The following is a 23,906-nucleotide window of genomic DNA, read 5'->3' as shown; positions in this document are numbered from 1 at the left end:
CCTGCTCTTAGTCTCCCGCCCATCATATCCAGCAGGCCCTGTGGTCTTGGAGTCAGAGACAAGCTGAGAGGGTTAGCAGTGCATCCCTTTGAACTGCAGTGGGGCAGGGGTAGGACAACCAATTCCTAACTCGCTGTCTGAGTATGTTACAGGTTTTAGGGAAGGGAGTATGTGTCTTGGAGTTGGTGTGAGAGGATTTTCGTCAGCCTCCCTTTTGACTTTGGCATGTTGAGTGAAGTGACTCCCTTGTCTAGTGTTAGGCGGTCATGTGTGACTGAGCACTGCAGTGTGGCCCATAGGACTGAACCTCCAATGCTGTTGAATTTCGAGTAGCTTCATGGTTAGTGGCTACTATAGCGTAAATACGGATCTGTTGAAATTTTGTTTTCTTTAAGAAAAGAATTTTAGAAAATATTTAAATCTTAAGATAAAAACTGATCACTAGGCTCAGGAAAAAAAATCTCCAGGAAGTATGCTTTATCTTTGTAGGTTTTGGGGTAGGATTTTCATGATCAGCGTGTTTTGTAAATTGATTAGAACAATCCTTAAAACACACACTCACAAACACATGCACACACCCATGTGCAAAAAAATTAAAAAACCAAAAACCTTAGAGAGCTCAGCAGTTATGAGCACTTGCTGCTCTTTCAGGGGTTCTGAGTTCCATTCCTATCTCCGCCTGGAAGTTCACAACTTCTTCTGCCTCCAGCTTCAGGGGATCTGATACCCTCTCTGGCCTCCATGGTCACCCCACACATCTGGTATATACACAATGAAAAAAACATATATACATACGTACATACACACACACACAAGTAAAAATTTAAAGAACTACAAACAAAAGGAAAAACTGACATATTGGCTAATTCATGATTTGAAATTCTTGATACATTATAAAAAGATAGCTTTACTCATCAAATAAGTTAAAGAAAAATATTCCACAAATCAAGCTTTTGTCACATTGATCAGTATGTCAGAGCAGTTAGTTGACTTAGCAAGCTGAGTGTTCCGTGATTGGCTTTCACTGAATCAGCTATTCTGATTCTGAGTAGAGCAACCCATGTGCTTCCGGGGTGCTTGCTTCACTGTCAGTGGCTGCAGGCCCTGTGGTCCTCTAAAGAGCCTCAGAGGCTTTGAGTGGACTGTTTGCCTGCCGTGTTATGTCACGCACACTGGGGAGAAGTTTCAGGCTCTGATCATGCCTCCTGGGGTTAATGTAGTGGAAGAAGAATATTTCGAGTTGTACCTCCCCTAAGATGTCAACCAGTGAGCAAGCAAGTAACTTTCTTTTGTATGCCTCATCTTCTCAAACATTTATTTACAAGGAGAGTAATCTTCTGATGATATGATTGCTCAGATTTGTTAATGAAACAGTGGTCAGTGCAGAGCTTGGTGGCCTTCCACTGACATCCCAGCGTTTGGAAGGTAAAAGCAAAAGGATTCCTACTTCAGCCCTAGGCTGTGGAGACCAGGTCTTGATAAAACAAAAAGGTAGAAGGCTTTCCTAGCACGAGTGAAGCTGTGGGTTCAATTCTCAGAACTTTAAACAAATAAAAATAAATGGAGGTAGGTGGGAACTGATGACATAACTCGGGAAACGGCACAGGCAGTAAATTGCGGCAAGTACAGGGACGTGGGTCAGGTCCCCAGCCCCCATAGAGAAGTCCAGTGCAGAAGTGGTGCAGCAGAGACAGGTGGATCTGGGACTCTTGCTGGCTGGCGATTGATGAGATCAGATTCATCGAGAATAAGTTGCAGAGCCACTGAGGATGGCAGTCGGTGTTGAATTCTGGCCTCTACATAACCCGCTCCCCAACATGCACCTATATCAGTATGTACATGTGTATATCACAAAAATTTTAGAAAGTAGGCGTATAGTTCTCAAAATTATAATCTCTTACATCTATAGTTTTAAGAACTCTTAAGTTGCATAAATGGTATACTAATAGTAAACTTTTATTTTGAAATAGTTTTCATATGCGTATGATAGAATAACTTCAGTTATGCCATTTTTTTCTTTGTTTATCTGGTATTTTATTTTATCCAATTAAATTAAGTCAGTTTTGTCATCTTTGTATAACAACCATTCTAGCTGAAGTTTTTCACTCTCTTTATTATTTCATTTTATGCATGTGTTTTGTGTTTGTGGCGGTGTGGTGTTGTATAGTCTGTAGAAGAACATGTGGAGCAGGTCAAACACAACTCCGTAGCAGAAGATTTCCACATCAAGGTAGTCCCCCATGGGCTTCTCTGTAGCCCACTTCTCAGAGTTCTCGGAGCTAACCCTCATCTCCAATGCTAACCATGGCTCATCAGGAGAACCTACCCAGCCGGCCTTAAGGGGAGACAGGAGGGAGAGCACCTGTGTCTGGGTCTGCTCTGCCCAACTGTGGCTTCTTCCTTGTTCTCATCGCCACTGCGGTCACATTTTCTAGACGGTTTTTAAGCATAGCTGATCCTTCTTTTTGACTCCTCTTGCTTCTGTTTTATCTCTGACTGTCAAGATGCCTCCCTTATTCTGACCAGTCAGTCTTCATTCTTTCTTCCTGATCTTCCTAGGTTTTCCTTATTCCCATTTCCTAGCTGTTATTTTAAAGTATAAAGTCCCTCCTTTAAAGTCCTCCTTTGACTTTCTATGACTTTGTCCTTCACTCTGTGCCTCTTACCTCTCTCTCTCTCATTACAGTATATTAGGGCTTTTTTTGAAGAGCTAAAATAAATGTGTAACTTGTGAAGATTTTTGCCATTATTACCGTGACATCACATTACAACTCTTCATAATTGGGGTATTTGATTACAGAGCTGCAGAGCATGAGAGCAGATTTCCCAAACTAATTCCCAGCACACTAACGCTCCCCCCACCCCTCCTGCTGCTGCTACATTTTCTTCTTACCCAGCTGTCATCCTGTGGGATATTCATGACTGGAGAGTCATGCAGCAACAACTAACTCTCAGCAATGTTTTATAGGTTGAAGCTGATCTGGGTTATCCAGGAGGGAAGGCAAAGGTCATTCATAAGGAATCTGACATGATCATGGCATTTTCTATTAATAAGGTAAAAATTGTAGTTATTATAAATAATGTTTTGCTTTTTAGTGAAATTTCCCAAATCATTGTTCTGCCTTTGCTTTATAGGCAAACTGTAATGAAATTGTTTTGGCTTCAACACATGATGTTCAAGAACTCGATGTCACTTCTCTGCTGGCCTGTCAATCATATATATGGATTGGAGAAGAATATGATAGAGAATCTAAAAGGTGTGTCTCATGGTGGATTATAAATGCCATCGTCAGCTGAGTGGTTGTTGCACATGCCTTTAATCCCAGCACTCAGGAGGCCGAGGCAACAGAGGCAGACAGATCTCTGCGAGTTTGAGGCCAGCCTGGTCTACAGAACTAGTTCCAGGACAGCCAGGGCTGCACAGAGAATCCCAAAACATCTACATAATAAAATCAATGCCATTGTCTTCAGCAAGTGCCTGCTAAATTGCCGAGATAAGAAATATGCACTTCTCTTCGGTTGTGCAAAGAGCAAACATAATTGGCTTAGCTGACAGTAGAAGATCTTATATTAAAATTTATATATTACTCATAATTTTCCCATTAAACTTTTATAGTATTTAAGCCAGAATAATCTCTGACATGGAGGTCTAAGGTTTAAAACTGCAACTTTGTCATTTAATCCCAAGGAAACAGGAGTTATATAGTAGTAAATTTAACTGATCTGGATAATGAAAGTAGAAAAATAGTATGCATAAATTTATAGACTAATATAAAAATTAGTCTATTGATTCTATAATGTTAACTATAACTTTTGATAAAGCATTTTTTTTTTTTACACGTAAAAATATCAGCAACTTTAGTTTTCATCTGAAGAGTTTTGCAGCACTTTCTAATTTTAGGTTTTTCCTCCATGTTTGTTTTTCCTAGTCAGGAATTTTATGTCCTAGGATGGTACCCCAAGGGCTGCTTTCCATGTTCAATTATCCCTTTTGTTAGTCTATATCTAGGCTTCAGTCACAGTTTAGAAAGGATAGAACCATTTAATACAGTATATAATGCCATCATCAACTCACGTTCACATTTATGTGATGAAAATTAATGTTTTACGATTTTTTTTTCTTATTTGTTTTAGGCTTTTTGAGATAGGCTTTTGAGACATGGCTGCCCTCCAGCCCCCATGTAGCTGAGCATTATCTTGAACTCATCTCTGCCTTTCACCTTCTAAGTACTGCAGGCATGTGCCACCATACCTGGTTTTAAGAAAGCTTTAAAATCATGTTTCTTATTTCTTTATACTGTGGATTTGGGGTATAGCTCAGAGCTCCCGTTGAGCATGCAAGAGTCCTGGGCTCTGTTGCATCCCAGGGGAGGGCAGAGTTGGGCATAGTGGCTCATGGCTATAATTCTGGTACTTGGGAGAGGCAGATGTAAGAGGATCTCAGGTTGAAGGCCAGTCTGGGCTACATTGCAAGGTCTTGTGTAGAACCATGCAGATGAAGGAGCTGGAGAGCGCTCCATTGGTAAAGCGTTGCTGCATAAACGTGAGGACTGAACCTGGATTCTCAGCACCCGTGTAAAGCCTGAGTGCGGTAGCCAGTGTCAGTACCCAGCACCGCAGAGCAGTGCCACCCAGCCTAGCAGAAACAGGAAGCTCTAGGGAGAGACCCTACTTCCAAAGGATAAGGTGCAGAGCAATTGAGGAAGGCCCCTGACTTTGGCTTCTATATGTTTATGTAGCTGAAAACACATATACACAAAAATAAGAACCAAGCAAATAAATGTAAAATAAAATAATTTGATATATAGGCTACCTACATATAAGAGGTCACTTAATATTTATGTTTAATCAAAATAAAATCTGTGTTAAGTACTTTTTAAGGTTTTTATTATCATATATTAATTATACATAATGAGTTTCATTATGATATTCCAATACATATACATAATGTTTTTCTCTTATTACTGTTAGCCTCTTTGCCCCTCCCTACTCTTAACTGATAACCTTTCCTTTTCTTAGCTAGATTCTCTTATCCTTTTGTGTCTTTTGTGTATGTGTTTATGATCCAGTGAGTTTCATCATAGAAGCATTGGCACCGTGCCAGAGCTATACCACTGAAGAAAAGGTTTCTCCCTTTCCCATCAACCATTGGCTGTTTATAAATCCTCAAGGAGGGTTAAAATACTGTAAAGCAAACGTTTTATTATTTTGTAGTAGTAAAGTTGCTCACATAGATAATACATTAGACTGAATTTATATTTTGTTTAATGAAAAAAAACCTTAAAATTGGCTACGTTTAGATTTGTGCCTAAGTTCTTAGTTGATGGATATTTATTTTTTAAATAATATCTTAACTGCCAAAGAATAAATTATTTTTTAGAAAAGTAAATGCTTACTAAATCTGTATCCTCAGAAAAAGAAAATTTAAAAAGTATCTTTTATGGTTGTGTAAAAATCCCAGTACTTGGATTTGTGTTAAGAGAGAATGAATCTTTCGCAGTAACATGCAACTGTTTTCCACAGTTCAGATGATATTGATTATCGTGGTTCCACCACAACCCTGTACCAGCCTGGTACAGCCTCCCATTCTACAGGCCAGGTGCATCCGCCTCCATCTCTGCCATGGCTCGGCAGCGGGCAGACCAGCACGGGAGCTACTGTGGTATGTCTTATTTCTGGCACGTGTGGTCCCTGGGTATAGGCTCCTTGTGAAGCGCGCTGAAGTTACTCGACATAGAAATTATCTTAAATATGAGAATAACTTTTGCTTCTAGTTTTCTCAGTGCATGCTTCCCACCTCTCCAGCACATTTGGGAATGGGATGTTATCATCCTCCAGTACTATTCATAGATGAACGAACTGAGGCACAGAATGGTAAAGCAAAGTTGAAGAGTTCAAGTCTGCACAGTGTTTGCCTCAGGTTGCTGAGTGTTAATGTCTTGGACACTGTAGTTGAAGAGTCCTACTCTTTGATACTCTGCCCTGAAGAATGTGGGTACTCGGAGTGTGCCGTGGTTCATGCTTGTGATTCCCACATGCAGGAAGCTGACGCATGAAGATTACAAATTGGAGGCCAGCCTGGGCTGGCTAGCTAGGTTCTCCCACCACCACTCCATAAAAGCAACCTGCTTGTTTTCAGGGAGAGGCCAGTTGGAAGGGAGTCCTGTTGTTAGTAGATGAGGCTGTTTGTAAGTCTTCACAAGGCAGGGCTGTACCAGAGAGTGATTGTTTCTGTTTGCAGAAATGTGTGTTAGACATTTCAGAGTCCTCAGCAGGGCTTACCTCAGTTAAAACTTCTTAGGAGGGTAAATGTCAGGAGAGATGCTGTGATGCTTTTCCTTTCTCATCCCTTCTGAATGCCAAAGTAAACTCACTTTCCCTCCTTTTAAAGCTCATGAAAAGGAACCTACATAATGTTAAGAGAATGACTTCACACCCTGTCCATCAATACTGTAAGTATTTTTTTTTTTGTCATCTTAGAGTTTTGAGTATCTTTTTGAAGAACGGGAGCTATTGAAACTTTAGTCTCTTGCTGCCCACATTCTCTGTGTTTAGATCTCACAGGTGCCCAGGATGGCAGTGTACGCATGTTTGAATGGACACGACCTCAGCAACTTGTCTGTTTCCGTCAAGCTGGCAATGCAAGAGTTACTAGACTGTATTTTAACTCACAAGGCAACAAGGTTCGTTCCTCAGTTAGTGCTGAATGCATCCAAAAATAACTGGATTCTCAGGATGAAATACTTACTGAGACTATATCAAAGAAATGTAGTTCCCCTGGTTTAAACCAAGCAGGCTGTTTGTTGGGCTCTGTTTATATAGCCTCTTTTCTTACAATATAAGCACAAATCTGCAAAGCTTAGTGCACTTTAACCAGTCATTCATTCCAGCATTGTGTGAGAGAAAACTGCTCCTGCCCAAGCGCTGGTGGTGCCTGCCAGCCGGCGAGAGTCTCCCGACACCCAGTCGCTCCTTCCCTCTGTCACGGAGGCTTAGGGGAAGGCCGTGGGTGTGAAAACACACTTAGACGGTGACAGGGAAGGCCGTGGGTGATCAAGTCTGTAAGTGTTCTTACCTTTGGCAGGGATTCTGAGAATCTGTGATTTTCATGCCATTCTTGCAGTGTGGTGTTGCAGATGGAGAGGGTTTTCTGAGCATCTGGCAAGTTAACCAAACTGCATCGAACCCTAAACCTTACCTGGTAAGTGCCACTCACATTCCCAGAATGCATGTAGAGAACGTACTGTTGGAGTGTCTGCTTTTAGCAGTGGGTCTCAGTAATGCTTCTCTTGGAGAATGACAGTTCAGCCTACCGTGAGCCATCCATGGCTGTCCTCGGCTTAGACAGAAATTACCAAAACAACAAACAACTTGCTTTTTACCTTAAAAGGCAACCATGGATTTTTTTCCCTGTGTGGTCCAACTCAGGATACCTTTCTAATGGTATTTTTGTCCATTAGGAAACAATTATTTTTTAAAGTAATATTTTTGTTTATGACAACTAAATGCATAATTGTAGAATTTTGTTAAATATATAATTAAAATTCAGACAGATTCTGAGCACTAATTTTCTTCAGAATTTTTTCTTCTCACCAGATTGTAATCTAACCCTAAAAGTTACTTCACATAGTTATCCATACCATGTTAAATACATGATGACACACACGTCGTGTCTTCCTGTATCAGATGGGAGGTGGTAGTGTCCTATGAAGGGTCTTAGGTTATTTTTATTAGTTATGTGTGTTTTGCCAGCATGTGTTCTTGTGCACTTCTAGGTCAGAAGAGGGTATCAGTTCTCTTGGAACTGAAGTTAGAGATGGTTGTTACCACCATATGGATTCTGAGAAGAGCAGTGCGTGCTTTCAATCTCTCAGCAATCTCTCTAGTCCTGGGTGGGATTTTTGGCATTCTGTAAATAAATGGAGGCGCAGAAAGCTTTGAAACTTCTGAATCCAGATACATTACCCAAATGCTTTTAAATTGTCCTTTCTAGAGTATGTAGATTTTTAATAATATTTTTTATTAAAATTCGTATTTTGATCATATTTTTCCCTCCCTCAACTTCTTCATTACATGTAAGAGATTATGAATATCCCTTCTGGATTAGTGCACTGCAGACTGCCATAACGTCTTCTAAGAAATACAAATAATCTTGAGTAGATATGTTGGCTTCAGTCTGATCAGCTCATACAGAGCAACGTCTTGGTTTTGGGGTTGTTTTGTTTTTAAATACGCTGGTGTCCTCTGGCCCTTTGAGTCCTTACTTTGCTTTTTTTAAATTAATTAATTAATATTTATTACAATTTATTCACTTTATATCCCAGCTGTAGCACCCCCTCTTCTCCTCCTAGACCTACCCTCCCTCCCTCTTCTGCCCCTAAGACAGTTCCCTAGTCCACTGTTAGAGGCAGACCTCCTCTCCTATTTGACCCTAGTCTATCAAGTCTCATCCTAAGAATGTTCCAGCAATGTGGGAACTAAGTTACTTTTTCTTGTTAGATGAGGAATGAGAACAGAAATTTCAAAGTAAGGACCCTCTGTAGAAGAAGGAGCTCCACAAGGAGACCAACAGAGGGTCCTTAATTTGAAATTCTATTTTCATCCCTGATCTAATAAGAAAGTGATACTTGATACTTAGTTCCCACCTTGCTGAAACATCTTAGAAGCCTTTTAGGGCAGCTTTAGGCTTGTGGGATTGTGTAGGACCACTTTTAAAAGTGCTTTTGTGTGTTCAAATTTTCTGGTTCTGTTGCTCTCCTTGTGTGGTTCCTGTCCTCTCCAGCTCTTACTATTTCCCACTTCTTATATAAGATTCCATGCACTCTGCCCAACAGTTGGCCATAAGTCTCAGCATCTGCTTTGATAGTCTGCAGGGCAGAGGCTTTCGGAGGCCCTCTGTGGCAGGTTCCTAGGTTGTTTCCTGTTTTCTTCTTCTGATGTCCAACCTCTTTGCCTTTCAGGATGGGGATTGAGCGTTTTAGTCAGGGTCCTCTCTCTTGCTTAGTTTCTTTAGATGTACAGTTTTTAGTAGGTTTATCCTATGTTATATATGAGTGAGTATATACCATGTGTGTCTTTCTGCTTCTGGGACAGCTCACTCAGGAACTTCCCAGAGACTCATACTCCAACCAAGGACTATTCATGGAGATAATCTAGAACCCCTGCACAGATGTAGCACATGACAGTTCAGTGTCCAAGTGGGTTACATAGTAATGGGAAGAGGGACTGCCTCTGACATAATCTGATTGGCCTGCTCTTTGATCACCTCCCCCTGAGGGGGGAGCAGCCTTACCAGGCCACAAAAGATGACAGTGCAGCCACTCCTGATGAGATCTGATAGACTAAGATCAGAAGGAAGGAGAGGAGGACCTCCTCTACCAGTGGACTTGGGGAGGGGCATGCGTGAAGAAGGGAGAGGGAGGGTGGAATTGGCAGGGGAGGAGGGAGGGACTTACGGGGGGATACAAAGTGAATAAAGTGTAATTAATAATAAGGTAACTACTAAAACAAAACAAATAAATAAGTAAATAAATAAAAGTGCTTTTGTGATTGGTAAAGCTTGGAGGAGCGCAGGGAGCACAAAGGTGGCAAGGTGGATGTTTGCATTTAGACTACAGTTTTAACTTAAGTCTTTTCTGCCACAGCCTAAGGCTGGATGGGCAACTTAGAGTTTTTCTCTTTGGGCTATTGTCGTTTGTTATGATTTATAAAGTTTTTCAAGTTATTCAAGGTTGTCAGCAATAAAATAGTTTGAGCTCTTAATGTAATCAAATGATTTTAGTAAGTTCATATATTTAGTTTGAGGTGGAGGCTTGCTATAGCCCAGACTGACCTTTGACTCTTGGGTTCAAATGATCTTCCTGCCCCAACCTTCCAGATGCTCCAGACACTCACATTGTGTCTACTAGTTTATGTACTGTAGTATCCTGTTCTTTTCTTATAATCCAAAAATTTTATTTTTTTTTTATTTATTTTTTAAAGATAGGGTTTCTCTGTGTAACCTTGACTATCTTGGAACTTGTTTTGTTGACCAGCCTGGAGTCAAACTCATAGAGATTTGTCTGACTCTGCCTCCTGGGTGCTAGGATTAAAGGTGTGGAGAGAGCTATCATGCCTGATTAAAGAATATAACCTTTAATTCAGTATATCTATCATGAGTTTATAATTTTTAAATTATTGGATTTTTATCAAAGTAATTTGAAAATATCTATCTCGTTTTACTATAACTTTTTACTCTAGACTGAATCTTTATGGTAAACTATTTTAATTAACAGCTTGAAAATGTCAGAGACTTACATAGTTTTTTTTAATTTACTTTTTATTTATCTCTCGTATATTATATCAGGACCACAGTTTCCCTTTCCCCTCAGTCACGTGCCCCATCCCCAGTTTGCTTCTCCTCCATTTTCCTTCAGAAAAGAGCAGGCCTCCCGGAGATACTGGCCCCACATGGCCTGTCAGGCTGTAGTGAGACCAGGCACCTCAGGGCTGGAGAGGGCTCAGCGGCTAAGATCCCTGTCTACTCTTCAGGAGGGTTTCGAGTTCAGTGCCAGGCATGGTGGTGCGCGCTCATAATCCCAGTGCTTGGGGAGGCAGAGGCAGGCAGATCTCTGTAAGTTTGCAGCCTGCCTGGTCTACAGAGTCCAGGACAGCCAAGACTATACAGCGAAACCCTGTCTCCAAAAACAACAACAAAAGACTAGGCACCTCCCCTCATATTAAGGCTGGACAAGGCAACTTAGTAGGAGAAAAGGGTCCCCAAAAAGCAGGCAAAAAAGTCAGAGACAGATCCTGCTCCCACTGTTAGGAGTCCCATAAGAAGGCCAAGCTACACAACCATAACATATGTGCAGAGAGTCTAGGTCAGACTCAGGCAGGTTCAGTCTCTGATTCCCTATGAGCCCAGGTTACTTGATACTATGGGTTTTCTTGTGGTGCTCTGAATAGGAATGACCCCCACAGAGTCATGTGTTTGAATGCTTGGCCCGTAGGGAATGCCGCTACTAGGAGGGTGGCCTTGTTGGAAGTGTGTCACTGTGGGGGTGGGCTTTGAAGTCTCCCAAAGCTCTCTCAGCTCCTTCTCCAGCACCATGTCTACCTGGACACTGCCATGCTTCCCACCATGATGATAATGGACTAAACCTCTGATACTCTAAGCCAGCCCCAATTTAATGTCCTTTATAAGAGTTGTCTTGGTCATGGTGTCTCTTCACAGAAACTAAACCCTAACTAAGAAGTTGGTGCCAGGGACTGGGATACTCCTGTGACAGGCCTGACCATGCTTTTGTTTGGAGGAATGTGGACTTTGGGATTTTGGATTAGGAAAGCAGTGGAACGCTTATGCTAGTGTAAACAGGGCAGACGGTCGTGCTGAGGGTGATCTGAACTGTGGGGGCCTAGCTACGAGGCTTCAGAGGAGAAAACATTTAGTATGGAGCCCAGAGTTCTTGCCATATTTTGGAGAATGTGGCTGCTTTTGCCCTTAACCAGAAAGTTTGCCTGAGGCTAAACTGCAAAGTTTTTGCAGGGGAGATTTTAAAACAGCCTAGTGTGGACTGTGCCCTGTGATCATTAGTGACCAGGCCTATAAAGAAAAGGAGCAGACTGAGTAAGGAAAGTTACAAAATGTACACTTTGAGGAGAGAGGGGCACCAGGAAGAGTGAAGCTAAATCTTTTGTTTAAGGAGATAAACAGATGAAACGTGTTAAATGGAAGAAAAGGAGTGGTCGCCCAGCTGGGTTTCAGCCTTCCTTTGGTCCAGTGTTTCCTTCGTATGCTCCCTTCCTCCCTTTGGGAACAGTAATGTATATCCTCTGCCATCATATTTTGGAAGTATGTGATCTGTTTTTTTTATTTTAATTTTGCATTAAGAGATTACATGAATCTCAGGAGAGACTTTGAACTTTGGACTTTTAAATATTGTTGAGACTGTGATAGACTCTGGGGAGTTTGGAAGTTGGGCTGAATGCATTTTGCATTAAGTTATCACTGCGAGCCTGTGGGGCCAGTTAGTAAGATGTGGTAGTTTGAATAGGGGTGGTCCCCACAGACTCATTTGAATGCTTGTCCCAGAGGGAGTGGCACTATTAGAGGATGTGGCCTTGTTGGAGGAAGTGTGTCGCCGGGCGGACTTTGAGATCTCCTGAGCTCAAGGTATGATAGCATGCCTGCCTGGAGACTGCCCTGCTTTCCACCGTGATGATGATGGAATAAACCTCTGAAACTATAAGCCAGCCCCAACCGTGGACATGGTGTCTCCTCACAGTAATGAAACCCTGTCTTAGGGTTAGTGTCCTGGACACCTCTGACTCTTTACATTTCTTCTTCCTCTCCACAGGATTCCTCTAGCTCCACCTAATGTTGGCTCTGGGTCTCTGCAGCTGCTCCACTCAGTTGCTGGGGGAAACCTCTGATGATGATTACACTAGGCTCAGAGTATCATTAGGAATCATTTCATTGCTCTCCCTCTCTCCCTCTCTCCCTCTCTCCCTCTCTCTCTCTCTCTCTCTCTCTCTCTCTCTCTCTCTCTCTCTCTCTCTCTGTGTCTGTGTGTGTGTCTCCCTGCCCCCCTTGTTGTTGGACCTCTGGCCCTCCAGGCAGTGTCAGGGGCAGACTTCCTCTCATGGCATCATCTTATGCTAGACCAGCCATTGCTTGGCCACTCCCACAATTTTTGTGGCACCTTTACCCCCCCCCCCGCCCCAGCACATCTTGCAGGCAGGACAAATTGTGGGCCAAGGTTTTGTGATTGGGTTGGTGTTCCAATCCCTCCATTGGGAGTCTTGGCCTGGTTATGGGAGTTGGTCAGTTCAGAGTTTGTATCCCCTGTTACAAGGAGTCTTAGCTAGGATCACCTCATATTCCTGTGGGCTTCCATTGCCCTAGGTTTCTGTCTTGCCCCAAAATTCCAGTTGTCTCTCCCAGTACTCTCTCACTCAAACTTCTCCCCACATGGTCCCTCCTGTTTCTGTCCTTACCTGTTCCCAGCCCACCTGTAATATCTTTTATCTTTCTTCTTCTCCTTGTTACTTAGATTCTCTGGGTCTTTGATTTATAGCATAATTATCCTTTACTTTATAGCTAATATCTACTTAGAGTGAGTACATACCATGTTTGTCTTTCTGGGTCTGGATTACCTCACTCAAGATGGCTTTTTCGAGTTTCATTCATTTGCCTGCACATTCAATGATGATATTTTTTTAACAGCTGAATAATACTCTTTTGTGTAAATGTACCACATTTCTTTATCCATTCTTCAGTTGAGGGATATCTAGGTTGTTTCCAGATTCTGGCTATTATTAATAGAGCTGCTCTGAACATAGTTGAGCAAATGTCCTTGTGGTATAATGGAGCATCTTTTGGGTATATGCCCAGGTGTGGTATAGCTGGTTGAGGTAGGTTGATTCCCAGTTTTCTGCAAAGTTACTATATTGATTTCCAGAGTGGCTGTACAAGTTTGCACTCCCACGAGCAATGGAGAGTGTTCTCCTTGCTTCACATTTTCATCAGCTTGAGCTGTCACTTGAGTTTTTTTTCTTAGTCATTCTGACTGGTGTAAGATGGAATTTCAAAATTGATTTGATTTACATTTCTTCGATGACTAAGAACATTAGATATTTCTTTAGGTGCTTCTCTTACTTTAGAGATTCTTGTCAAGAAATCTCTGTTTAGATCTGTGCCCCATTTTTTAACTGGATTATTTGGTTCCTTAAATTATTTATATATTTTGGAAATTAGCCCTCTATCAGATGTAGGATTGGTTAACTGCCATTTTATCCTATTGGCAATAGGACTTGGTTTTATGGCCTTGATCATTTGGTGTTCTGTAAGCTTCTTGAACCTTTATAGTCATCTCCTTCCTTAGGTTAGGAAAGTTTTCTTCTATGATTTTGTTGAAAATATTTTCTGGGCCTTTGAGTTGGTAATATTCACTTCTATCCTTATTATTCTTAGGTTTGGTATTTTCAAGTTGTCCTGCATTTTCTGAATGTTTTATGTCAGGAACTTCTTAGATTTAACATTTTCTTTGCCCAGTGTATCTATTTCTTCTGTCTTCCACACCTGAGACTCTCTCTTTGATCTCTTGTATTCTGTTGGCCATGCTTACATCTGTGGTTTCTGTTTGCTCACCTGTATTTTTTCATTTCCAGAATTCGCTCAGTCTGTGTTTTCTTTAATGCTTTTATTTCCATTTTTAGGTCTTGAACAGTCTTTGTTTCCTTCAGCTGTTTGTTTTTTCTTGGATTTCTGTAAGAGATTCATTAATTTACTCTTAAGGGCCTCAGTCATCTTCAAAAGCTGGTGTTGAGGCCATTTTCTTATGTTTCTATTGTGCTGGAATATCCAGGGCTTGCTGCAGTGGGATGGCTGAGTTCTGGTGGTGACATATTACCTTGGCTGTTGTTTACTGTGTTCTTAGACTGGCCTTTGGGCATCTGGGTTTAAGGTAATTATAGGTGTTAGGTACCAATGTTTTTGTTGTATGGATGTTTTGTTCCTTGATTTCAGTTTTGTTTTTTTTTTCCTCTGGGCTTCTGGGGTGTGGCCTGGATTTCTCACAGTGTATGGGTCTCTGGTAAGAGTGGGGAGCCTCCATCCCAGTAGGGGTCTGGGACAAGGAGGAGATGGGACTGGGGATAGGGTGAGAAGGTACTGGGATAATGAGATTCGGGCGGGGGGGTTGTTAGGCAGACAGTCTGCTGCACTTTCCCAGTCGCCTTGGTCTCTAGTAGTGTGGGGGTTCTCGGCTCCAGGCTGGTCTCTAGAAGAGCAGGGAGTCTTTTCCCCAGTTGGAGGCTAGGTTGTGGCAACTAGGAGGGTAGGAGACTGCGAATGCGAATAGGGTGGGCAAAGACCAAGAGAGGGGGAAGTCTGGCAGTGGGAAGCCTGCCTGGACTTCTCCCAGTCTGAGTGGCCAGTCTCTGGTCTATTTATTTTTAATTTTATTGAATTCTCAAATATTTTAAGACTTTCTAACAGGGGAGGTAATTAATTGTTTTACTGTCTTATAATTTGACCCAAGAATTAGGAACATGATTACAAACCTAATGCTTCCTCCAATAAGAAAAAATTATTTGTAAGGTCAGATTGTTACAAATTTAATACTTTATAGGCTCAAAAATTAATACTACGCTTTTAAAATAGTGGGAACACTAGAAATGGGGAGAGACAATCACAACTGACTCATACTGTCTTGTTTGTTCTTTGTCCACATGAAAAATTCTGTAAAGTGCTATGCCTTTATCCTCTACTTTAAAAGAAGGGAAGGTTGGCATATGGGTCTGGGTGTGCTATGGCCTGCAGGTTCTGAGTACTAAGCACAAGTGCAGGTCTGCGTTCTGAGCAAGAGAGTCAGGCTGTTTAGTCTGGAGGAGCCAGGCCCAGGCCCAGGCCGCCCGGCAGCGTGGACCTGCAGAGTGTGGGGTTTACACCAAGTCCATCCAGGCTGAGTGTGAACAACTGTTCTTGTTAGGTGTGTAGGACACCACTTGGGAAACTGAGGATCATGAGTTTGAAGCAGCCTGAGAAGCATATCAAGATCCTGTATCAAAAACAACAAAAATAAACCATAAAAATATATATTATCACTCAAGAGTCCGATACATTATTGGTGGGACAATGTTTGTATTATTTCAGTTGCTCCTGGATTTTTCGATAACATTGGTTGTATTTTATTTTCTTTAGAGTTGGCAATGCCACAGTAAGGCCACAAGTGACTTTGCATTTATCACCTCTTCAAGTCTAGTTGCAACATCTGGACAGTCCAATGACAATAGGTAGGTTGATAGAAACAAAGAAAAGAAGGGGACAGTTTTAAGCACAATGCTATCTTCCCTAGAAAGTAAGGATTTCTATTTAGTAGGGTTTTTTAATCCAAGGAATTTTGTTTTATTGTTTTCTAATTCTTAATATGGCTTTCTCTACCAGAAAGAAACAAAGCAAAATTTTCTCCAAATGTAGTCTATAGTAGCATGCATCATTTTTATGTTGAAGTGATTTAGTCTTTTGAAAGGCTGTCGTTATACAGTTCTTTAGAACTGAGAAGCATTTAACATGCTATGGTCATCATTCTTTGCATTTTCCCCCTCACAGTGTTTTCACCAGCTGCATGCTATGATTAGGGCGTGTTTCTCTGAAGTGATTACTTCTTGGGGATATGGAAGTACCCTTCTGTTGAGGAAGTCATTTCCCACTTTCTCCAGAAGGGTAATAGAAAAGAGGTGGGCTAGGGTTGCAATGACAGGGACCTTATGAAACAAGCTGATACTGGTTTTAAAAAGAATAAACTCAGCTGGATGCTGTGGTGCACACCTGTAATCTCAGCACTCTAGGGGGCAAAGGCAGGCGGATCTCTGTGAGTTTGAGGCCAGTCTGGTCTACACAGTGAGTTCCAGTACAGCCAAGGCTACACAGAGAAACCCTGTCTCTTAGAAGAGGTAAAACACCCCCATTCTAGTTGGAAATTTCAAATAAGTAAAATTTTTCTTGACAAAATTTGTCCTTATTGATGATTTAGAATAATTGTTTCTGATGTACTTTATTATTTCTTTAAAAGAAATGTATGCCTCTGGGACACATTAATATCACCTGGAAACAGCCTCATTCACGGTGAGTCAAGGTGTGATTTTGACACAGTTTGAAGGAATGCTCTCCAGGTTTGATTTTGTCGTGACCCAGTGTTTGCTTCTAGGCTGATGTGGAGGACTGTGCACAGGGAGAAGAGGTTTGTTTTGTCCTACACTGCCAGGCCCTTGTTAGTTCTCTCTTGAGTCTCTGGCAGAGAAATACTTCATAGAGGGAAGATGGGGAGGAGGAAGCTGCTCTCCTCAATACTTCAGGAAGCAAAGGGGAGAAGAGTCTGGATCCCCTTCAAGGAGATCTCCTCATCCCCTAAGAGCTCTTCTACCACCTACTGGTGCCATGGGCCAGAAGCAGCTGGGGGTGCTTACCCAAACCATAGTAAGAAGCTCAGCTCCTTAGCTTAGGACCGAAAGTATTCAGGTGCAGGAGGCTGTCTTCCTGCTTAGTGTGGGATCTTTGGATGCAGATAGCATCAGGTGGGTAAGTGCTGAGGTAGCGATGAGGTGAGTGAGTGCACCATGGAGAGGCTTGGACTCTGTACTTTTGCTTCTACATGCCTTAAAAATGCTTGAAATTAACATGTGCAGTGCATGAGGGTCAGTGTGCTATTTCCATATGTGGCACTTTCCATATTTTGTATGAGGCACATAGTTTAAGACTTAGACTTTAAGCACCATTTTTTTCTGTTCATGTTTCATATTGATAAAATGAGTAGAAATGTATTTTCTTTATTTTTTGATACAAAGCTCTTTACATAGCTCTGGCTGCCCTAGAACTCCCTCTAGAAATAATTTTTTTAGCATGACATAGCACTTTAATTACAGGGTTTCAGAAATTCTGTGACTTAAAAGATGGATGTTCTTTAGTTTTTGTTGCTGTAACAGACACCTGACAGAAACGGCTAAAAGGAGGAAGAGTTTATTGTGGTTAAGGCTTTCAGAGGCTTCTAGTCAGCCTGTTAACTCCATGTTTTCTGGATTGTGATGAGGTAGAACATCACAGCAGAGAGTATGAGGTGAGCCACCTCAACTCGGTAGACAGGAAGGGCCAGAGTAAAATGCAGTCCCGAGGAACATGCTTCCTTTGATCCTTTCCCATGGCCAGGCCTACCTTCCAAGGTCTTACATAATGCCATCCAATTGTGAATCTCTCTGTGTATAATTGAGAGCTGATGCCAGAACCCTCATCGTTATCATCTCTTAGTGATTGGATTGAGTAGCTGGGGATGTGTTCTAAACAAATCATAACATTGGGGATGAAAAAAGTGAGCTATTAACTCCATTATTTTTAAATGCGAATTTAAACATCAGAAGCACAAGCTAGAAGTTGTTTTGGGAAAGTCTCTTGGTGGTCTTTTTTTTTTTCAGCTTTCACTTGCCATGACCACGGTGCCACGGTACTTCAGTATGCCCCCAAACAACAACTCTTAATCTCTGGCGGTAGGAAAGGCTACATCTGCATTTTTGACATCAGACAGAGACAGCTAATGCACACCTTTCAGGCACACGACTCGGCTATTAAGGCTTTGTCTCTGGATCCCTGTGAAGAGTACTTCACCACAGGTTCTGCAGAAGGCAATATAAAAGTAAGTAAGCACAGGAGGTGAGAATGGTCTCAATATTAGCCTTCCCTGCTTGTCAAGACTGCTAGGAAAGAGAAAACACAGCCACTGTACTCAGGGTTATTGATGAAGACCCTCGTGGAGCACTGCGTGTCCTTGGCATGCACCCCACCCTACCCTTCCTTCTGTGTGGCTCTTCCTGAAGTGTTCTGCTCTGGAAATCCAGCCACCAATCGAATTCACTGGATCTCAGGTTACTCTTACTGTGAATCTGGAAGGGGCTGGGGTGCACCTCAGTCATAGTCTAGTTGCTTAACATGATGATTAACAAAATATTAATAAAAGGGGACTTTGTTTTGAGTAAAATGTTGGAGGTTTTGCTTTGTTTTGTGATGGTGAAGATTTGAGCTTGGAACCTCGTGATGCTACGCACGTACTCACTAACAAGCTTTGCCGCTGGCCCAGAGAGAGTGGTTTTACCTAACGTGGACATATTTGGCAAAATTAGTTTGGTACCTCAGAGTTTTCTTCCTTTTTTCTACCTCTGTCCTCAGTACTCTTAGCTGAAGGGATGTTTCCAGGTGGGTGAGGTAGTACCACATTTCTTTTTTTAAGATTTATTTATTTCTTTATTATGTAGACAGTGTTCTGCCTCCATGTGCACCTGCACACCAGAAGAGGGCACCAGACCTTACTATGGATGGTGGTTGTTGGGAATTGAACCCAGGACCTTTGGAAGAACAGTCTCTTAACATCCGAGCCATCTCTCCAGCACCCACCATATTTCTTTTATTTTGTATTAGAACCTAGCTTCACATGGAAACATTTTATTGAATTAAATATTGGTTGAATTAATAAAGGAATATATGTGTGTGTGTATGTATGTGTGTGTGTGGAACCTAAAACTGTAACAGAATGTGAAGAGAGAAATTTGGAAGAAGAAGCAGTCGTCTAAGGAGAGGATATAAATTATTGGAGTGATGATGTCCCTTTCTGTTAGGTAGACTGTTAGGAAGGCAGAACTCAGCAGGATCTAATTAGTTGGGCTAAGGAAGAGAACTGAGGGCCAGACTTTTACTTTGTTTCTATCGTTTTAATGACTAACCATATTGATTTTTTTTTTTAACTAGGTGTGGAGATTGACCAGTCATGGCCTGATTCATTCATTTAAGAATGAACATGCTAAGCAGTCCATATTCCGGAACATTGGAGCTGGAGTCATGCAGATTGACATCAGCCAGGACAATCGACTGTTCTCCTGTGGTGCAGATGGCACTCTGAAAACCAGGGTTCTGCCCAGTGCTTTTAACATCCCTAACAGAATTCTTGACGTTCTGTAGTTTGAAAGATTGGGCCTTTATTTTTATATACCTTTCAGTTAAAAGATGTAATGCAGGAATTTGGCAGCTCTGCCTTCCAAGACACTGTTACCGCCTGGAAAACAACATAGAGACCCTCTGTGGAGTTTGAATCTGATGCAAGCTGGGCTTTCCTCTGCCTGAGTGTTGCCAACCCAGGTTCATAGAGTGCATGTACTTTGTCATTATACTGACATATTAAAAACAAAACAAAACTACCTTGTATTAAGGGAAGCGATTCTTCACATCATGTAACAAACCTGTTAGCACTTGAGGTTAGCTAACAGTAAGTTAAAATAATGAGCAGGGCCTTTGTACCAAATTGAGGAAGAAAACCCTGCTGATTCAGGTTTTTCTTCCTGTTCTCATCATGGATGAAGCATGCCCGCTGTCTCCATTGTTGAATGAAGGAGTCATGAGGTGTTAGACCAGAAACACCTCTAACTGTGGAGCCGTACCCAGTCATTCTCATTCTTCCCTGCTGAGTATGTTTCCTGTTAGTGTTTGTACTGAGCTAGTACTGTAACTTGCAGATGAGTGCAAATTTAAATGCAACGTTTTCCTCACAATTTGCACATTGACATTTTTTGAACTGCTAGTTTTTCTATTAAAATATTTGCCTTTATGTCAGGAATGTAATATGTTAGACATGGCGTATTTGTAGTTAAGCAAAACATACCTTCTTAGTCTAATTTAGTACTTTTTATTTTCACGTATTTAAGGTTAATAAGACGCATTTAAGGCTATGTTGAAACTACACCAATAGAACATTTCATATCAATTAAATGAATGTTAGGCTTTTTGTGGCCAGTTGATGAGATTGGTGATATTATTTATTGCCACAGCCTATTGTATAAACTATGCAGAGTTAAATATTATTTGCTTGTAAAATATTAGCCAGTGTCATATTTTGATGTATTTCCTTTGTTATGACCAAAAATACGTTGCAATATTGAAACCAGTGTCTATATGTGTTTAAGTGTTAACCAGCAAATTGTCTCATCATGTAATGAGAATGTTTAACGCCCATGTGGTAAATAGTAAAACATAATGGTATAAAAGCACCTCTCTCTGAAGGCAATGTGGCACTCATGCTGTGAAATACATACGTAAAAGTCAATGTTACTTGTTGGAGTTTTTTTTTTTAGTTTGGCCTATTTAAGTAAAGTGGTCTGGCATTATTTGACATTGTTTTCAAGAGTTAATTTTAATAAAGTGCTTAACTGTTAGAGAAAATTTAAGCTCTTAGGCTGTTTATTCGTTCACACGTACCTATTGAACATCGTATATACGAGAAACAGCTCTGGTGAGACGGCGATTGAGAGTCGGGCAGGCGCTTGCTTTACTGGCCCTTGTCTGGACAGAGTTAATTACAGAAGGAAGTGTAACTGGTGGTAATGCTGGGAAGGAGCTTCGCTGGACTTGTGCGTCTGTATAGTTAGGAGGAAGAGGATATTGAACACACAGGAACATAGACTTGATAAAGATGTGGAAGTAAACACTCAGCTGCCACCACGTACCACACGGTAGGATGCTGCAGCCTGTGCGGGCTGCGTCGTCTTTGTGTATAGCATACAAAGGTAAAGCAAGTGGTCAACAAGAATCTGAAAGGTAATAGATTCCTTTCAGAAATTGAGTGTCAGAGCTTTGATTTGAACTTGTACTTTATAATAACCTGCCACTTGTCACGCTTTTTAAAATTGTCAAAATAGACATAAAAACAGTTTAGTGTTTGTGAATTTTGTTTTCTCTTTGTTTTGGTTAGATTGGTTGATGAAAAGGGGACCTTACAACAGATACTAGGATAATCTATTAGATCTTTGTTCTAGTTTTTTCCTGTCACTGTGGTAAACACCATGAACAAAAGCAAATTTCGAAAGGAAGAGTTCATTTTAGCTTACAAGTTATAGTCTATCATCGAGTGACGCCAGTGCAGGGGCTCCAGGCAGGAGCTTGAAGCAGAAATCTCCAGGAATGCTGCTTTAGCTCATGTCCAGCCGTCTGCCTGGGGATGGCACTGACAAAGGACTTGATGCCAAGTGGTGGTGGTGGTTCATGTGTTTAATCCCAGCACCCAGGAGGCAGAGGCAGGCAGATCTCCGTGAGTTCCAGGACAGCTAAGGCTACACAGAGAAACCCTGTCTCAAAGGAAAGAAGAAAAAGAAATGCTTTATAGACATGCCCACATTCCAGTCTGATGGAGGCAGTTCTTCAGTTGAAGTTCCTCTTCTCAAGTATGTTAAAGTGACAGCCAAGATCAGCCATTACAAGCTTTCAGAATATATGGGAGGCCTATGAACCACCATTGCTGGCTAAGTTGCTTCTTCCCTTTGCCTTGCTTTTCCCTAACCTACCACCATCTGCAAACCCACAAGCCTAGTTCCAGACTCATGGCCTGGGAACCTTCCTTTTGTGAGCTACCTTTGCTCAGGTAAGTCTATTCTTCCCCTTCAGAGCCCCCTTTCATATCTCCATTCCCTCCCTGCCTGTGGCCTTCTCCAGACTCCCAAGACTAGCTCCTTAACCCTCTGTCTTAAACTTGTAGTGTTTGAGAGCCATGCTTGACTAGCCAGCACTCCTTTCTCTGCTTCCTTCTCTCTGCACACCGTCATTTCTATACCCTCAGGCATAGCAGCAGACCCATGGTTTGGAAGCCATGTTTGTCAGCCAGGTCCAAATAAATAGCTCATCCACCAGTTTTACCTGGCCCAATTCAGGTTACACATCTCTTTAAATCGGCCCAGTCTAAGAAAGGCCAGATTATCACACCAGACTTGAAAGAAGACAGCATATTGCCAGTCAAACCTGCTAGTTCTATAGAAGTGTTCCCTATTACCTAGATGAACGTCAGGACACAGACATTAAAGGAGCAATCATAAACTCTGTTAAGAATTCAATAAATGGAAAGAAGACAGAAATGAACACTTTACTGAACCTCCAAGAAAGAAGAACACTTGAATGATGTTTGAGAGAATACAAATACATGGCTAAATGAAATAATGAATATAGCTCAGTATTTCAAAGCTGGATTTAGTAGTGTCCAGAGCTGCCCATGCGACACACCTCTAATAAGGCCACACCTCCTAACCCTTTCCAAACAGTTACACCAGCTGGGGGCCAGGTATTTAAGCATATAAACCCATAGCTGGGGGCTATTCTCATTCAAACCACCACAAGACATAGATCAAATAAGCAAAGAATATGAAAGAAATTGTAAGCATAGGAAAGTAATATGCAAGAAATGTGGGATACCACCAGAAAGACCAAATCTTTGAATTACAGATAGAGATGAAGAAGAATCCCAGGTCAACGGCATTGACCAGATCTTTAGCAAAGTCATAGAAGAAAACATCCCCAAACTAAGGAGAGACATACCCATACAGACACAAGAAGCACTCAGGACCCCAATTAAACAAGACCGTTTATAACATTCTTCATAGAAATAGGGGGAAAAAAAAAACCCTGAAGTTTATATGGAACCAGAAAAGATTCTACAAAGCCAAAGCAATCTCAAACAAAATGAATAATACTGGAGGGATTGCCATTCCAGACTTCAAAAATCATCTCCAAGTGGATCATGGACCTCAGTTTGAAACCCAAAACACTGCTAGAAGATAACACATGATTTGGGTATAGGAAAGGTCTTGATAAATAAGACTTCGTTGGCTGAGGAACAAAGGCTAATGGTTGACAAGTGGAGCCTCATAAACTAGAGAGCACACAACTAGGGAAACAGTCAAGTGAAGAAACCTACAGAGTGGGAGAGAATGTTTGCAGGCTCTGTATCTGACAGAGGATTAGTAGCCAGAATATACAAAGAACTCAAAAAATAGAATCAAGGAAACAAGTACCCAATTAAAAAAAAATGGGATAGGGATCTAAACAGAAAGCTCCCAATAGAAGAAATAAAAATGGCAAATACCTCAAAAATGTTCATCCATTTTAGCCTTAAAACAGCTTGAGATTCCATCCCACCTCAGTCAGAATGGCCAAGATCAACAAAACAGGTTACAATTTTTGTTAAGGATGTAGGGGAAAGAGAAACATCATTCGCTGTTAGTGGGAATGAAAATTAGTGCAGCCATTCTAGAAATCAATATGGAGGATCCTCAAGAAATAAAAATAAATATGCTTTTGACCAAATAGTACCACTCATTGACATATGCCCAAAGTGCTTGACAGATTACTTGCTCAGTGATGTTCATTGTCACTGTATTCACAACGGCTAGGAAACAGAGCCAGCCTAAATATCCTCCAACAGATAAATGGATAATGAAAACATGGTACATACAATGGAATACCATTCGGCAGTAAAAGAAAAGAAATCCTGAATGGATGGGCCTAGAAAATGTATTTGTGGGGTAACCTAGACTCGTAGAAACACCACAGATTTTCTCTCATCTCC

At 41.4% G+C, this 23,906-nt stretch overlaps 1 protein-coding gene across 4 annotated transcripts in view; it reads left to right on the top strand.

Annotated features, from left to right (window-relative positions):
• Dmxl2 (Dmx like 2) overlaps positions 1-20,737 on the top strand; it is a 133,579-nt gene extending 112,842 nt beyond the window's left edge. For 2 of the 4 annotated variants that reach the window (XM_021638670.2, XM_021638671.2), the window contains exons 34-44: positions 2,168-2,230; positions 2,969-3,055; positions 3,136-3,257; positions 5,524-5,662; positions 6,392-6,452; positions 6,556-6,683; positions 7,124-7,201; positions 15,686-15,777; positions 16,557-16,609; positions 17,950-18,167; positions 19,274-20,737. In XM_021638670.2, the coding sequence (XP_021494345.1) occupies positions 2,168-2,230; positions 2,969-3,055; positions 3,136-3,257; positions 5,524-5,662; positions 6,392-6,452; positions 6,556-6,683; positions 7,124-7,201; positions 15,686-15,777; positions 16,557-16,609; positions 17,950-18,167; positions 19,274-19,483 (1,251 nt within the window). In that variant the 3' untranslated portion in view covers positions 19,484-20,737. The remainder of the gene's footprint in view (positions 1-2,167; positions 2,231-2,968; positions 3,056-3,135; positions 3,258-5,523; positions 5,663-6,391; positions 6,453-6,555; positions 6,684-7,123; positions 7,202-15,685; positions 15,778-16,556; positions 16,610-17,949; positions 18,168-19,273) is intronic. The other 2 variants (XM_021638674.2, XM_021638673.2) reach the window with 1 other exon arrangement.
• The last annotated feature ends 3,169 nt before the right edge of the window (positions 20,738-23,906 follow it).

This window comes from Meriones unguiculatus, chromosome 1 (assembly GCF_030254825.1).
Source record: "Meriones unguiculatus strain TT.TT164.6M chromosome 1, Bangor_MerUng_6.1, whole genome shotgun sequence".
Taxonomy (NCBI): domain Eukaryota; kingdom Metazoa; phylum Chordata; class Mammalia; order Rodentia; family Muridae; genus Meriones; species Meriones unguiculatus.
The sequence above is the reverse complement of the archived record's forward strand: the minus strand, read 5'-3'. Positions and strand labels throughout refer to the sequence as shown.